We start from the raw sequence: 17,042 nt of genomic DNA, 5'->3' as shown, positions 1-17,042 counted from the left end.
CCTTCCCTCCTTAACTCCCCTCAGAGCGACGGAGGCTGTGTTTGAGCCCCTCACCTCTGGCGGGGAGAGGCAGCGTCGGAGGGACGCCTCCAGGTGCGGAGGTTTGGGGAGGGGGAGCTGGATTAACCCCTGCTGTGCATCCCCTTCACCCGGCTGCCCCCCCCGGCCCGCCGCCCCCGCCTCCGCGGCAGCCGCTTTTGTGCCTCCCGCATCCTGCCAGGCAGGTGTCAGAGCCCTGAATGCGGGCAAAGGCCCCGCTGATGGATACCACAGATGGAGCGTGGAAATCGGCCCAATAGGCCTCAGCCACAGGCCATTTCTTAGGACCCAACAAAAGCCTCCAAATAAGTCAACAAAAATCCCAAAGATCACAAAGAGAAAGTGTCATTTGTCATTTGCTGTGGGGTTGTGTGGGGGTGGCGGCCCTGCCGCACTCCCCTTGCCTGCACCCGAGCAAACACGAGGAGGTCACTCGCCTCGCCTCGCCTCGCCTGGGCCTGGACGGCTGAGGGGATCGGACGGGCGCCAGCAGCCACTGCTGCCCAGGCAGCCCGATGAACCCCAGAACCGGGAGAGTGAGCACCCCGATGAACCCCAGAACCGGGAGAGTGAGCACCCCGATGAACCCCAGAACTGGGAGAGTGAGCACCCCAGTGAGCCCCAGAACCGGGAGAGTGAGCACCCCAGTGAGCCCCAGAACCAGGAGAGTGAACACCCCGGTGAGCCCCAGAACTGGGAGAGTAAGCACCCCGGTGAGCCCCAGAACCGGGAGAGTGAGCACCCCGGTGAGCCCCAGAACCGGGAGAGTGAGCACCCCGGTGAGCCCCAGGGCTGGGAGAGTGAACACCCCAGTGAGCCCCAGAACTGGGAGAGTGAACACCCCAGTGAGCCCCAGGGCTGGGAGAGTGAACACCCCAGTGAGCCCCAGGGCTGGGAGAGTGAACACCCCAATGAACCCCTGGGCTGGCACAGTGAACACCCCGGTGAGCCCCAGGGCTGGGAGAATGAACATTCCAGTGAGCCCCGGGACAGGGAGAGTGAACATCCCAGTGAGCCCCAGGGCTGGCACAGTGAACACCCCTATGAGCCCCACATCCAGCAGAGTGAACACCCCAACAAACCCCAGGACTGGGAGAGTGAACACCCTGGTGAGCCCCAGGACTGGCAGAATGAACACCGCAGTGAGCCCCAGGACTGGCAGAATGAACACCGCAGTGAGCCCCAGGACTGGGAGAGCAAACACCCCAATTAGCCCCAGGGCTGGCACAGTGAACACCCCAGTAAATCGCAGGGGCAGGAGAGTGAACACCCTGGGGACCCCCAGGGCTGGCACAGTGAACACCCCAGTGAGCCCCAGGACTGGCAGAATGAACACCCCAGTGAGCCCCAGGACTGGCGCAGTGAACACCCCAGTGAGCCCCAGGACTGGCAGAATGAACACCCCAGTGAGCCCCAGGGCCAGCAGAATGAACACCCTGGTGAGCTCCAGAGCCACAGTGGTGCTAGGGGGAGACTGTGAAATTAATCTTGCTTGCATAAAGAGCTGAGAAGATGGATGTGTGGAGGATAGCTAGCTAATAAACCTCTACCAGAACCTTCCCTGACCTTTGCCTTTTAAAATTATTTTTCATTGGCCCTATTTTAGCGAGATCTATGGCTAGACAGGATTCATTCTGTCTGTTAACACTAGGAGGAAGAGGCTGTGTAATATGCTATTAAAAATGTGAGAGTGTGAAGAGCTGTGAGGGAAGTTCTGCTTCCCTGGGTTGCAGGATCATAACCTCTCCATGATAACCCCTCCGCCTGCCTCTGTTAGGTGCACCGTGTTGCAGCCCTAATGCATGGGCTTTAAATGGTTGTCATGTTATTGTTATTTAATTATTCAAATGAAATGTCTTGCTGAGAGGAAGAACAGCCCACAGAATGACCTCTTGTGTGTCATTTTGTTGTTTGGTTTTTGCCCCGATGTGTCTATTTACAGTGTTTGGAAAAGGGATGGTTGCAGAACTCCAGGTGACCAAATGCCTGTGACATTGGGCAGTGGGGTTTTGCATTTGTGCTGATAATCGGCATGCAGCATTTCCTTAGGCCACCAGATAGGTCATGAGCAGTTAAGGGACAAATAATTTCTCTTTAATTCTGTAATTCCTTTTTTAATTACTCTTTGTGATTCAACAACTGGTAGTGCTGTTGGCTGCCTCTCCCATTTTGAGTTGTATTGTAAGAGAGGTTCCAGTGATCCCAAGGAGTCAGGGAATCTCCCAGGGCAGTGAATCTTTTTCTATTTATAACTTGATGGATTGGAAAATTAGGATCATTAGGACACATGTAAAGGTTAGTGAAATGCAGGTTTTGTGTCTGTGGAGGTGATGGATATAGAAATAACTGAGCTAAAATTGCACCTGCTCTGTTGGTGCTGAATAATATCTTTGAATATCATGGAAGTCAGTAGACCTGTTAATGAGATGCTGCTTAGAGAGAGGGCAATGCACTGTGACTATTGAACATACACAAAATTATGTTGCTTATCTAAAGGCTGAGGTGTATCCAATTTTTATGCCTAGCCAGTACTCTGACTGCCTTCTCAGCTATACAAAGATCTAATAAGGATATTTTAATAGGAAAAAAAAGTAATAAAGGTTTCCTTGATGATAGTGATATTTATGAATACTTTGTAAGAAATAAAAACAGTACAGTTTGTAGTACAGACATGTAGCTATCCTTTGAGATTACATTTGTCTGACTTTAATATCACAGGGCAAATAAGACAAAAGAAGCCAATGTTTTCAATAAAGCTGCACATTGCAGTCAGGCCTGGCAAAAGGTAATGCCAATGAAAGCAGATATGAAAGTCATTTTGTGGGATATACATTTTCTCCCCACTTTAATTTTAGTGCTTTCTCTTTAAATTCTTGCCCCTGATTGAACATATTGTTCTGGAGTCTTAGATTCTATAGAGTCTGTTTTTTAAATTGATTTACCTTTGTGCCTTTCATATACTGTTTAATGAAATAAAAAGTGAAAATGAAATTAAGTCAGGTTTTAGTTCTACATTCTTTTGCAGAAAGGAATGAGAGCATAGGAAAACATGTCAAGATTTTGCTAAGTCTTTATGAAACATTTTTAAAAAGTTAATGATATGTCTCCTGACACTTCCCACTCAGTTGGTGAGGGAGTTCACTTCAGAAATTTAGCTATAAATATCCCCTATAAATTGCACAGTTTAAGCCAGCTTTTTAAGGCACATTCATAGATGTTTGAAAAAGTTCTACTCATGGAGGCTGAAAGAGCATTGAAAGAGTTCCTGACATCTCGGGGTTTGACTTCCTTTTCTTTTAAACTCCTTGTACACAATTAAAGGCAGCTTTTGCCAGAGAAGCTGTCTCCAAAGGGACATTTCTGAACTCTGTTTCAGGTCTCACACCAGGTAAGGGCAGAGGGCAGTGGTAGCCAGTGTTACCCTGGTGGTGTGGCTGGTGTGCTCTCCTCCTGCCTAGCTGGGAAGCAAGAGCTGTTCTGCTTAAGATGTGTGATTGTATCTGAGAGTGGCACTGGGAAACTATAAAATATCCTATATTTCTTTTTGCTCTCGAATGACAGCATTGAGCCATCCTGGAGGGTTGTAACTTGGCAGTTGCTGAGGAAGGCAGGTGTCACTTGGGACCCTGAGAAGATTTGGGGATTTGTCACTAATTCAGACAATGTAGTAGGTTAATTTTGGGATACTCTAGATTGCCTGTTTAATAAGGACTGAACTTGAACTGTTTAGGATAGGATGTTTGTGCTGATTCTCCTTTGCTCTAGAGAATAATATTCTCAAGAATGAGAACCTCTTAGTCTAGTCCTACTTGGGACAAACCTTCACTACAAGTAAGAGTCTCTGGGAACTGATGTTGGTTCAGTATGTGGATGTTCAGTAACTCCTGTGGATCAATGGATGCTGAGATCCACAGGAGTTTCTCCTTATGTCTCTGTATGCTGGATCCAAGATATTGATGCTGTCTGGAAAATGAAGACATCTTTCACAAAAGAGCCACTGGTCTAGCTGTAATTTTTCTTTTTTTGGTGTGCAGAAATTAATAAACTTTTCAGCTGAATTGTCTGAAAAAGCACTTTGTGTTTCTCATGCTCTAAGTAAACAGATTAGGTGTATTTATTAGCTCAAACAGCTTGAGTGAAATTGGAAATGTAAGATAGCTAGAAATGAACCTGGTGGGGGGTTTTAGCTGGAGCTTGAGAAACAGTTTGCTTCCAAATAAATTACATTAAAAGGATGATATTAAATCAATGTCTATATCAATAATTTCTTTGGCATTGAAGAAATTGACGTAGTAGCAGCAATGATTGTATTTCCATTGAACAAGCAGTTCCAGCATCGCTGGGGAGTGTCTGCCCTCTTTAGGTGGTTTCCCTTGAAGACTCAGGCAAGAAGGAATGCTGGTTGCCTGGGCAGCAGCTGATGCAAGTGAAGACTGGCTTTGAAAGTCTACTTTTTTGGTTCATTACAGTTTGCTGGAGAAAGAGAGTGTAATTGGGTACTGGAAGAGATTCTGCTGCCTTCACAGTTAGAGCCCTGGTTTCAGATCTAGCTGGAATTCACCAGATGACCAGGGGAAACAAGTGGTGCTGCCAGGACCTGGCTGTGACCCCACTATCTCTATGTCTGTGAAGTCCAGAAGGAGTTTCCATATTGATTTCTCTATAAAATGCTGATTTCAGGAGTTGATAGGCCCTTCCTGGGTCATGGTCATGCTGTGTGTAGTTTGTTCCTTGCTGATTTTTCTCAAGTTCTGACTCAGGGTTTGGGTGGGGCCTTTGGTCCAAGACAGCCTCCACATAAAAGGATGTCCTTGATTTATTCAATATTTTGTTGTTCTTTCTCCTTAACTAAAGCTAATTTTTTGCCTTTTTTTTTTTCTTTTTTTTTTTTTCTTTTTTTTTTTTCTTTTTTAAGCATCAGCACCTCAGTCTGATGAAGGCTCTGATATTGATTCTGAACCAGATTTGCCTTTAAAAAGAAAGCAGCGTCGCAGCAGGACAACCTTCACAGCAGAACAACTGGAAGAGCTGGAAAGAGCTTTTGAGAGGACACACTACCCTGACATTTACACCAGGGAAGAACTTGCACAAAGAGCCAAACTCACAGAGGCTCGTGTCCAGGTATGTATAAATATAAGCTCCCTAATGAAAGGAGTTTCCTTTTCTGTTAGCATGTGAGTCCTTTTATATTCTTACATGATCCTGCTCAGGAGTAGAAGGAAAATGTGAAACAACATTGTTTACAGCTGTTGAGTTTGTACATCTGTACATAGACATTGGTTTTACAACTGTTTAAGAGAACTGCTTTGAAAAACTTTTGTGTCTTCCCCATTAATTGTTCCATACCATGAATATAATACAGAATCTCTGAAGAAGAAGGTCTGATATCCCCATTTATTTGTTTTATGCATTTGACAGCACGCTGCATGTAATCAGGTCAGCTGTTGGCCCAGTTTATGGTTACTTAACTGATTTCATCTGTTGTTGTCTGGTCTTCCAGGCATTAAAAAGGGAGAGAAAAATATCTTTTAAAGGACAGAGTGTCTACAGAGCCATGCAAGGGAGCAAGGTGGCTAGTGCAGTACCTACAGTTCACTTTTAGGTTAGATTTTGAAGTTGATTTGCTATAAACTCTGTAACATCTATATTATCTCACTCTCAATTTGATTCAAAAGAAAATAAGTGCTCTAATAGCTTCTAAGTCATCACAGACTCATGTAGATCTGGGTTGTCTAAAACAAGTTGATGTACCAGGGTAGTAACATGGAGTTGATTTAATTTTTTTAAAAAAAGCATGAACCTAGATTTTTAGCTGTCTAAACCCAGGAAAATAGCAGCCAAATTATCCTGGAATAAATTGCACCCCAGAGTTCGAGTTTCAATTAGGACTTATCCTGTTTAATATCAAAGAAAAACATCCTGTGAAAACTTTAATACTGCAGGCAGAATCTTCTGTTGCTCTTTGAGCACTTGACGTCTACGAATTGCTGGGAAAAGTACACCCTATTCAAATCAGTCTGAGTTGCAAGTGTTACTAAGCAAATGTGTGGTCGGGTGACAAGCAAAATGTCGAAGCTTGTGATCTAACAAAGGAAGAGAAATGAATGGTGACTTGTAGTCTGACCAAGGATACAGGTGAATTTGGTTTCTTTGGGGAAACTCTATTATATTTTGACCTTTGAAACTCAGCCCGAGGCATTCAGACTGTGCAAACTGAAATAAGCAATACAAAACACCTCTCTGACTTTTTAAGACAATCATGCCTATTGCAGCATGGCTGTATTATTGAGCATCTGTCTTGAAAGGCTCACACTTTTTACCTGCTAAATGTTTTTGCAGAAGACTTCACGCCACATTTCTTGTAAGTGTTTGTTATGACTGTGGGAGAAAATCAGATGTGAGGATGAATTTGTCTGGAAGGCAAACTCAGTTGTGCATGACTCTTTTCTTAACATATTTACTAAGTGAAATACTTGCAAAACAGCTCCATAGATAGACTTGGGCCAGGTAAGACCAAATAAAGCCCGGGGAATCATTTGCACACAAAATAACAAAGATAACTTGCTTCACAAGTGTTGTTAGCAAGGCGAATGGGATCTAGGAGATGATGTTTTGGTCTATGTTAGTTTCAGTGGAAAAATACGATAAAATGAAAAAGACCTTGCTCGTGTTTTTCTAAATCAATGACCCACAGCTAGAAGAAAAGCAGAACTCTCATTAACATAACAGCTGTCTTAATGTGGCTTTAACCCTGTGACTTTTTACATTCCTCATGGCTTCCTTGGTTCCCTTGAGACGCATCCTGTCTCACACCACTCGTATGATCTACAGCCTCACAAATTCCCCAGTACCTCTGACATGGATATTTTACCTAACCCAGCATGGAAGAGAGTTCCCAGTCAATCAATGATTAAAATACCAGAACAAAACCTTTCTGGATTAAAGATGAGCTGGGGCTGAAGTAACCAGCCTGTGGGCAGTTTCCTAGTGCACTCCATCTGTCTGGTACACTTGAAGGCTGGCAGAATGATTTAGCAGTGGATTAAGGGATACAGGATTTGCCTTATCAGCATTCAGCACCTCTCTATAGCCCCTTAAAATAGCCACGTATGATGGGCATGAAATAAAAGACGACCTGTGAAAAGAAAATAACCCTAAGAGACTTGAGACTGAGAGGGCTGGATCGCCATACTGAAGTAGCATTCAAGCTTTCTTAGTCACACTTCTTTTTTGGTAACATTATGACAGAGATCCGAGATACCAAATTTTGTATGGATATATACACAAAGATCTCTTTGACTGCTTCCCAATAAAGCAATATCTAAAAGAGCTGGCTCTTGCAGCCTGAATCCAACTAAGCCCAGAAATTTATTTATTTTCTTCCTTTGGAGCCGTACGGTCCAGTTTGGTACAGTAGTTTTATATTGCCTAGGTAGTTATTTAGTTGATTACAGCTGGATTAACCTTGCTATTCCCTCAGTCCCAATGTGTAGTACTTGCATCTCCTGTTTTGTTTGCTCTACCCTGCCACCCCCGTTCTTCCCCTTTCCTTCTGTTCCCTGAGGCCATCTATTACTCTCGTGAAAGGAAGAGTCTTACCTCTGAACCATGTTTTTTCTCACTTTCCCACTGCTGAAGGGTAACCAAATGCATGTTTCTAACCTGGTTGCTTGGAGGTGGGGAAAAAAAATTGCCTCTGGTCTAGGATCAAGCGTAGAACATGTCAGCCCCTAAGGGGATTTTTTTGAGAGGTACAAGCAACTGAAAACAGACTTTACACTGTGAATGTTATTTGTGTACCTAATCATGGGAACAGGAAAGTCTTTTGGGGAAAGAAGTGTTCCAACAAACTCCACACTGTAAGAGTCACGAGATGTGTAACTATAATCATGGAAAATATTTCAACATTGGGTGTAATAAAGAGTTAAAATGCTCCCTCCAATTCCTCCTGCAGTACCTTTCTGCTCAAGGACTGTTGAGTCTTTTTTACAAGTGTTTGAACACAGATGTGATGTGGAGCCAGTACAACCTCTTCTTCTGCCTCTTCCAGAGGCACTTGCTCTTCTCTGCACATTAGATGCAGAAGGAACCGGACAGTTCTTTGGTCCTGTGAGTTTATCAGAAAAAATTCAGAAAGATAAGCACAGTTCCAAAGGAGGACCCTTTCTTTAAAAATAAAAAAAAATAGTGATACTCTAGGAATATGAAATTAAAGATTTGCATCTTTTGAATAAAAATTACAACCCTGCAGTACTTTACCTGTCCAGTTTAAAACCTCATTTAAATCATTGTAATGTTGCGGCGTGGGCCCTTAAGGTCTGTGGCCTGTTTTACTGACAATCTGAAGGCAACTTTGAAAAGTGAATTTATCTGCAGTGTAGATCAAAGGCTTTTCTGAGCTTCAGAGCTGTGGACTTATGGTTTCTGTAACAAATGTTCCATCAGGAATGGAGTGGGTGGTATCTTTTCTGGCCACCTTCGATTCCCACATCGGGCTCGTTTTCAGACCTGCGTGAGCTGGGCAAGCTTTGGCAGCAGTTTGGGGCCTGTTTCAGATTGATGGTGGGGAGTGTTACGTCAATCTTTTGGCAAAGGATTTTTAAATAAGGTTCAGGTTTGCCCTGTGGTTGGCCAGGAACCTGCCTTGGCCAACGGGGGCCGGCCATGCAGGCAAATCTTTGGGGGCTGTGTGTCGATGGCAGGCATCCCAAATTGCCAGAAAGGTGGTGCATGAGAGTTGTGTATTGGACCATGCTAAGGAGTGCCCCAGCTGCATGGATCCTTGGGCCAGGAGGCCCTGCTGTGAGAAGCAGCTGGCACATGGCAACCCTGTTTAATTCCAAAATGCAATGGGAAAAATTTGTTTGGATTCCTTTTCATCCATGAATAATGGTGAAAAAGAAGGGCAAGTCAGGAAGAATTCTGAATCATGACTATTTCCCACCCTGAAGAGTTTCTTCTCAGCCAAATCCCAGTTTTAAACTGATTTGCTTGAAGACATTAAAAAAAAAAGTTGTTTATCAACAGAGCATGTCTGAAAATTTAGGCAGATCTCTTCAGGCTACTAACATGGAATTGAATGTTCCCATGTCAAAGTTGTAATCAGCTTGTAAGCTATTGTAAAAACCTTATTATAACCTCAACAAATAAGTCCCAAGAGCTCAGATGTCTTGAGTAGCTAGAAGAAAAATTATTTTAAAAAATATTTTAAGTGTTGTGCTTGCATATTATTTTCTTTGCTTCATTGTGGTACAGGGAGAGAAAGAGTTTTGAGAGGAGTGAGGGGAAAGGTGAGAGAAGTTATGACTCCAGTAGTAAAGTTTAAAGGCTCTTAAGTCCAATTTCTCAGCTTTAATAGTCTTTTCTCAAAAGAAAACAGTGAAAAGTACTCCCAGAGAGATCACTGGGGATGAAGAATCTGTGCCAAAAAAAAGTCTTAGCTTGCTTTCAGCTTCTCTGAAATGGCTTGAGCATATACACTGAACTGCCCAATCCTATGGGAAGATGGGGCAAAGGAATGTAGGATGGATTCAAGAACACTCCAGACCTTTCATCAGATCTTTACAGTTATTCCTGATGTGGTTTTTGGGGAATTTCTGATTTCTTTTCTTGAGACTGAACCTCTTGCACCATAAAAAGGCTAAAGAAAGAAAATGCTGTGTGCATTCATGCAGTAGATAACCCTGTAATTGCAGGTCCCCCCTCCCCTGTAAAAGGGGAAATTTATGGGTAAATTAACCAACTGCATTCATATGCAGGCCCGAGAGGACATTTTTAAATATAAAGGAATCTAGGGATGTGATTTTGATTGTCTCTTTCTGTTCCCTGCTGCCTAAGGGCTCTAATTAGTGTCACTTTAACTTATAAATACACAGTTCAATTTGCTTATTACTCAATAATTTTCAGAATTATTCAGCTGCAGTTTTTTAGAAGTATTTTTGTAGGACTGAGTCAAAGTTTTCTCAAAGAAACCTAATGTTGGATCACACTGGGAGGTGGTTGAAGTCCCTGTTCCTTTTGGCACAGCCTAGTGTCTTTTTGGTCTGTGTTGTTTTTTTGTTTTGTGAGTGGTGTGCTGGGTTTCATTTTGACTTTTTTGTTTTGTTTTTGTTTTGTTTTGTTTCATTTTTTTGTGGGGGGGTGTTTGGTAAATTTTTCCCTTTTATTTCCACCACCTCCCTGCCCCCCCGTATGTTTTCAAAGAACTCTGGTTTCTAGCACCCTGATGACTCTAGAATCCTAAACAGCATCACTTCCCACCCCCATAAAGAGCAGGCTTTGGCAGGCAGGGAACCCTCAGCATTGTGACATTTCCACGGTGGCCACAGCAGGTTGCTCTCAGGAGGCTTTGGGCACAGCTTTGGGATGCTGTGAGGATCATGGTATGCATCTGTACGTGTGGACCTTATTCCTATGAGGCTGGGTGTGTGCAGATGTCACAGTCAAGCTGATTTTTCGACTAGCTGTGCTAAAATGCAATTCTGTTTCTACTCTTTTCTTCTTCCTATGGCTGCTCCCTGGCAGTGCTCTCCCTGCAGCTCATTGTACGATGGTGAGCCAGTATGGAAACTCACCCTACTGCAAAAAAGAAAACAAGAAATGGGATGATAAAAATCTTATTTCCTGTGCAACCCTTGAAGGGCTGCTGAAGTAAGTGAGGTCTGGCATCTGCAGGGACTGCCGGAGCAGACACTAAGGGTGTCCATAGAAGTCACACTGCCATGTTTTGCAAAGGTAACAAAATGAGCTCTGCCTGGGCTGGTGGAGCTCAGCTTTGTTTGCAGTTTCCTTCCTCAGCCTCCCCTCTTCCCAAGGCACCCCTGCTGCTTCTGGCACAGCCCACATTCTTTCCCTGGTGGAACATCCGTCAAGGACTCCAGCTTCCAGGACGGTCAGACTGTTTTGAACATTTGAATTTCGTGGGAAGGGAGAGGTGGGGAATAATAGAGTGGGGGAAGCAATTACCATGAAAAATATCATGAGGAAAAACTGAACCAGCTCCTCCCTCCCCCCATCTAAAATCCATCTAAAATTAGAAGTGCCATTAACAATACATCAGTCTTTCAACTTTTGTGTTTCTGGCACTGGTGCTTGCAATGGTCAGGACTTTGTATAACAAAATATCCATGGCTTTTTTGCAACATTCACATCTTGAATGTTTTGCCCTGTTGAATCAGAGATCTTTTTGCCTTAAAAGCACACGAAACACTCTGTGTTTATGATCAGACTGTCGAAATGTCAAGGCTAATTACACGAGTGTGTTCCCAAGTGAATAAATGCATCTTCTAAAGAATATCCTGTTGAGATCAGCAGAATAAGATATTGGCATGATCACTTGCAAACTACTTTAAGAAAAAATGATAATAAGAGGCAGGATCCAAATATCAGGAAACAGAGATGGAAGAAACCTATTAGTTCACCTTATCCATCTACATTGGTGCAAAATACATTTTTACATCCTGTCATAGAGTGATTCATGTTTTGGTCAATCCAGTCTCAAGTGCTTGAAAAACTGGAGCCTCCAGTACTTAAAGTGCTATGTTCCCCCCATTTTGTTCTATATTTCACCTTCAGTTCTATTTTTGAGATATAAATCCTGGCTAGACATTGGGATTCAAGTTTGATTCCAAATCATCTGGATCATTTACATTCCATCTTTGAAAGTGACAACCAAGGAGTCCAAGCCTCACTACGGTGAATGTGACTTGGCTTCTGTGCAGACATAGTGTTTGAATGCTTGGGTCCCTCAGCCAAGTCACGTTTCCTCTGTCCATGTTTAGATAGTTTAGAGTTTGATCTCTGTTGTGCCTGCTGCAGGGTGGCACTTTCTCACAGGATGACACTTGGGATCTCCTGCAGGGGCTGCTTTGTACTGGGAGCATCCCTGCAGCCAGGTGATGATTGTGCCTCTTGAAAGGAGGCTGTGGGAGAGCAGGAGAATCCTATGGGACCTGCTAGATTTGAAAAGGCCACTCATAAGACGAGGATTTTGTCATGTTGGTGGAAGTTGAAATCTGTTGCACATAAGGGGACATTGTATTTAAATCATATTGGAAATGTACAAGCAAAGAAAATATTCCCCCAGGTGTTTACAATATGTTTCTAAGCAGACACAGTCGCTTGTGGTGACTGGATTTATTTTTAAGTCTTGGCTTGAGATTAGCAAAATTTTTCAAGATTTCTTTAGTGGTAGAAGTATACATGGATTTTTCATGATACATGAGGATTTAAGAAATGAAAAAAAATCTGGACTCTTGAAATAGGTCAAGGCAGCTGATTGTAGTCTAAGGGAAATATTAAAAACCCCAATAATTTCAGCTAAAATAATGTATAACTGCTTCTGAATAAAGCTTGGGATTTGACTAATTTTAATAAGCATTACATAAAATATAAATAAAATACTTAGCTTTGAGTTATTTAGGTTTCAGTTATTTAGTTTTTAGTAACTTTTTCTTGATTTGGCTTTTTTTAAAATTTTTGTTTTCTTATGTGCTTCTACCATTCCATGGTGATGAACTTGTGTGGTATTAGTGGCAATAAGTCTTCCCTATAGTTTTGAACTTGTTGAAGGGGTTTTGGTGAGTTAATTTTGGATTAATTCTGGTGCTAGTCAGGTGCCAGCTGCCTTCCTGCCACCAGGAAAAGCAAGAGGGCAGTGCCAGAGAACTGTGCCAGTGCCATGTGACAGGGGTGCCCATCAGGTAGTGCTCGTTTAGCACATCCCAGTCACACAGGACTGAGGTGGCAGCACACAGCCTTCTTTCTGCACAGCCCAGCCAGGTTTCTGCACTCCTGCAAAGTCCTCCTTCATATAATGGGGCTCCAGGTGGAAACAAAGTTCTGTGCAAGGATGTCCATTTCATGGCTGCTGCAGATTTTTTGATACCATTGAGTGTGTCCCTTTCAGAGATGTTTAAAATGTAGCTGCAGCTGAGGAAAAAATGCAAGTCTACAAAATGAGCCAAAAATCTGGCCCTAAATAAAAATATAAAACTTGGCATGTATGTAAATCACTTACTACTGATTTAGTTTGGGATCTGACTCATTTTAATAAAGATCTGGAGTTTGAAGGCAAATGCTTATCTGTAGAGAAAACAAAATCTTATTACCTCACTTTCCTGAGTGAAATCTATTCACATAGATTAGTTCAGTTCGTGTTGTCAAAGCACTTGGAGATCATGAGATAACCCTCTTGACCTGAAGAAGAGAGAGTGTCAAGGCAACAAGCTGTAGTTAATGACCTGGGTCAGCTAATTACAACAAGCGTTTGCTGTTCCCTGATCACTCTTTGACCTCCATTATCCTTCTTAAGTGTTCTTTGAATCTTTAGCAAGGTCTCTTTCTTTCTCTACAGGCTGAATCTAGACCTGTCCTCAACTACTGCTCATTGCAGGTTTTGCATCTCCACCCCTGTGCCTTGTCCTTGCCAGCTGCTTTCAGAAATTGTTCATGTGGAGGCAGAGGGGGGGTTAGGATGTATAGCAAAACAACAAGAGAGGGATTTGTGACGTAGAACAGAGGCTCCATCTAGCCCTCTGTCCTAGATCTTAAACTGGAGTGGGAGTGTATAATTGAGGAGTAGATGTTGTGGCCAAAGGAGGAAGCAGCTGTGTGAACTGAGCATCTCATTCTGAAAAGAGGATGAAGTCAGAACGAACTACATGGTGACAGATGGCCAATGTCAGAAACCAGATGGCCCAGTGAGTCCCACTACTCCTGTCATGAAACAGCAAGCAGAGGAGAAGCTCACAGCGTAGCCCAAAATGTTGTTACCGTCTTGTGTGAGGGCCACTCATGGTTTATCAATGGTGTTACACTTAGAATCTCAGTCTGTGATGCCTGATTCACAAGCCAGCAAGGGCTGCTTGCTGGAAGGGTTACAGATCTGAGCCCCATCTTACTTATACAAATACATCTATATGTGCCTCAGCAGCTAACGTGCCTCAGCAGCTTTCAGGCCAGGCTTCCTTATCGGCTGTGCAGATCTGCTTTATCAGATGTTAACACTCAGCTGAGGTCTTATCTAATTAATTGTATCTATAGATGAGCACCACAGGTGCTTCAGGGTGTAGGATTGTGAGCAACTGGCTGCTTGTTTACAAATGTGTGCAGTCTCTGTTACCTTAACCGACCATTCTTTCCCTCAGTACTCCACCATGGAGTGAGAGCTGTGATCAGAGCCTGCTCTGACCCTGAACAAAGCAATGTGCCCATACCCTGCTCCAGGCACCCCTGCACTGACTCCTTGCCCTTCCAATTTGTGATGTGCGGAATCACTACAAAATCAAAATTAACAAAAGTGTTTTGCAACTCCTGTTATGTCTGTATTTGTGATGTCTTGCCTCTTCCTATCTTGGAGGTAGTAAGAACCATCCAAGAACTGGAAAACTTAAAACATGAGCTGAGAATGATGTGAAGAAAAGCAGATTTATAGCTAAAATGTATCACAAATCCAAACCCCATCTGGTTGGTGTGCTGTCCTGGGAACGGATTTCAAAGTGGTTCTGAAATGCTAATCTAGTACTGAAGTTCTGACCTACTGTTGTAAGTTTATTAAGAGTTGCTTTGTACATATGTGAACACATGAATACTCGCTGGGAGGGATTTGTGTATTTTTCTAATTAAAACCTTAAAGTTCTGTTGGTCATTAGGGCATTATAATATCCCCATATATAAATACGTGCACCTTCCAACAGTGCATTAAGTGATGCCACTAACTTGTCAGCAAGTTAAAGACAATACAGTACAGTAAATAGCTTTGGCTGGCACTCAGATTAAATGGAGAAGTTTCCTCTTTCTCATTAAATCTGGCACAGCAATGATAGTGATTAATACTACTAAAACTTGGAAGAGCCAGATTTTTTCTCAGGAGAGGCTGTATTGGAAAGGAAACTAGGGATCAGAATTCCTGTGTTGAATCTGTTGAACCATGGAAATGTGTGCCAAGGGCACCTTTTTTGTCCAGGAGCACGGAGTTTAGTGTGCATCTTCTGAATCTCTCATCTCAGGCACTGTGAGTGTTTGAAATAAAACGCCGTTATTTCTGATACATCTGTACTAAATGTGCAAAAATCAAAAGTTCATATTTAAAACATTTGCAGGTCTGGTTTAGCAATCGTCGTGCCAGATGGAGGAAACAGGCAGGAGCCAACCAACTGATGGCTTTCAACCATCTGATCCCTGGAGGATTCCCACCTAGTGCCATGCCGACCTTGCCGACGTACCAGCTCTCTGAGCCCTCCTACCAACCCACCTCCATACCCCAAGGTACAGTAGCCCACAGGTACTTGGTTAAATAGTGTTATTGGGGGGATTCCTGTGTTCATCCATTGCAGAAATACTTTCTTTTCTAATGTGTTGGCTAATTTAGTGTCTGACTCAGGGAGGACCCTGCAAGCCTGCTCTTTTTAAGCACATGAGAACTCAGATTTGTTTTGCTGCAAGAAAGGGTTGGCTCCGTGTGAAGGATGCTCTCCAGAGAAATAATCACCTTCTGCCCTTCTGCATTGCCTGCTTTGCTGGAAGTGTCTGGTGTGATGTAGGAGACCAGGTGCACTCTGTCTTTGTTGTGACTATCATCCATGGAGCATTGGAACTTCTGCAAATACTCTGAATATTTATCTGGTGGTGGAAAAAAAACGCCATTCAGACCACCTTGTTTCACATTAGACAGTAGCCAGTCTCAGTAGGGTAAAAATTTTTCTCAGTGTAATGAGAAATTCTGTGAACTTTGATGGATTTGAGTGGAAGGGAAAAGACCCTCAAATATAAGCTTTGTTAGATTTTACTATTAAACAAAAACCTTATTAGTGACATTTTATAAAATAAGTTATATAAGTGCTCTTATTGTGTCCTCCTTGAGATTTGGTGGAGCCTCTTAGTGGAGGTTCTAATTGAGGGAATTTTTCAAAGCCCAGGGCTTCTCCCATCCACTGCAAGACTTGATACAAACCATGGTGGGATTTCTGAGCTGTGACCAGGAGGGGAAAGCTGGTCTTAGAAATAAACAAATATTTTCCTTTATTTTTATATATAGACATATATAAAAGATATTGCTGACAATATGTGCTCACTAAGGGTTGTCTGAAAACCACATGTCTGTTATTATGATATTTACAGTCTAAGAATTTTTTGTGTAAACTCACAGGCCAGTTAAATATCCAGCACTATTATAGATTTGCTTTTCTACTTAACCAGTATTTAGATGCAGGTTCTGAAGCAGTTCTCTTAAGCTGAGCTTCACATAATGAACTTATTACGCCAGAAGTAAAGGAGGAAAACATATCAACGTGTTTCTTCTGCTTGCAGCCGTGTCTGATCCGAGCAGCACCGTCCACAGACCTCAGCCTCTCCCTCCCAGCACTGTACACCAAAGCAGCCTCCCCTCGAACCCAGAGAGCAGCTCTGCCTATTGCCTGCCCAGCACCAGGCATGGATTTTCCAGCTATACAGACAGCTTTGTGCCTCCGTCCGGGCCCTCCAATCCCATGAACCCTGCCATTGGCAATGGCCTCTCACCTCAGGTCAGTCCTGTGTTTTCAGACAGAGGATTTGCTGTATACCAGAACCAAAGAGTCTATTCCCTCAGGCCACAGTATAATGAATTGCCAAATTTAAACCATAATGTATTCTTTATATAAGCCACATGATTTCAGTTTGCTGGTTTCCTTTTTTTAAAAAAAAATTTTTCCTCCTACTGGCTGAATGAAGAGTCATAGCTTATATTTAATTTCAACTGATTTATAATGGAATCATGCAGACTCTATGTTTGCATTCAGTTTTTAAGCATTTGTAATGTACTGCTCTTCTCCTGAAGATCCACGGCTAGGTACAGAAAATAGATCTTGTATTTCTTCTGTGAATAAAATATCTCATTAAAATAACCTCATCAAGATTTTACCAAGTGGTCCAGGAAGATTATGGGCAAGTTATATGAAGAGTTCCAAGGACTGAGAAATGTGTATTGAGATGAGCTATAATCGAGTTATAAATACATAAATTAG

The 17,042-nt window shown here is 42.8% G+C and overlaps 1 protein-coding gene across 5 annotated transcripts in view; it reads left to right on the top strand.

Moving 5' to 3' along the window:
- Positions 1-17,042, top strand: part of PAX3 (paired box 3) — a 73,425-nt gene that overhangs the window by 45,318 nt on the left and 11,065 nt on the right. For 3 of the 5 annotated variants that reach the window (XM_063408421.1, XM_063408420.1, XM_063408417.1), the window contains 3 exons: positions 4,961-5,160; positions 15,141-15,306; positions 16,348-16,562. In XM_063408421.1, the coding sequence (XP_063264491.1) occupies positions 4,961-5,160; positions 15,141-15,306; positions 16,348-16,562 (581 nt within the window). Of the gene's footprint in view, positions 1-4,954; positions 5,161-15,140; positions 15,307-16,347; positions 16,563-17,042 lie in introns of all 5 variants that reach the window. The other 2 variants (XM_063408419.1, XM_063408418.1) reach the window with 1 other exon arrangement.

This window comes from Prinia subflava, chromosome 11 (assembly GCF_021018805.1).
Source record: "Prinia subflava isolate CZ2003 ecotype Zambia chromosome 11, Cam_Psub_1.2, whole genome shotgun sequence".
NCBI lineage: Eukaryota > Metazoa > Chordata > Aves > Passeriformes > Cisticolidae > Prinia > Prinia subflava.
Note: the sequence above shows the minus strand (reverse complement) of the source record. Positions and strands in the feature narration are given on the sequence as shown.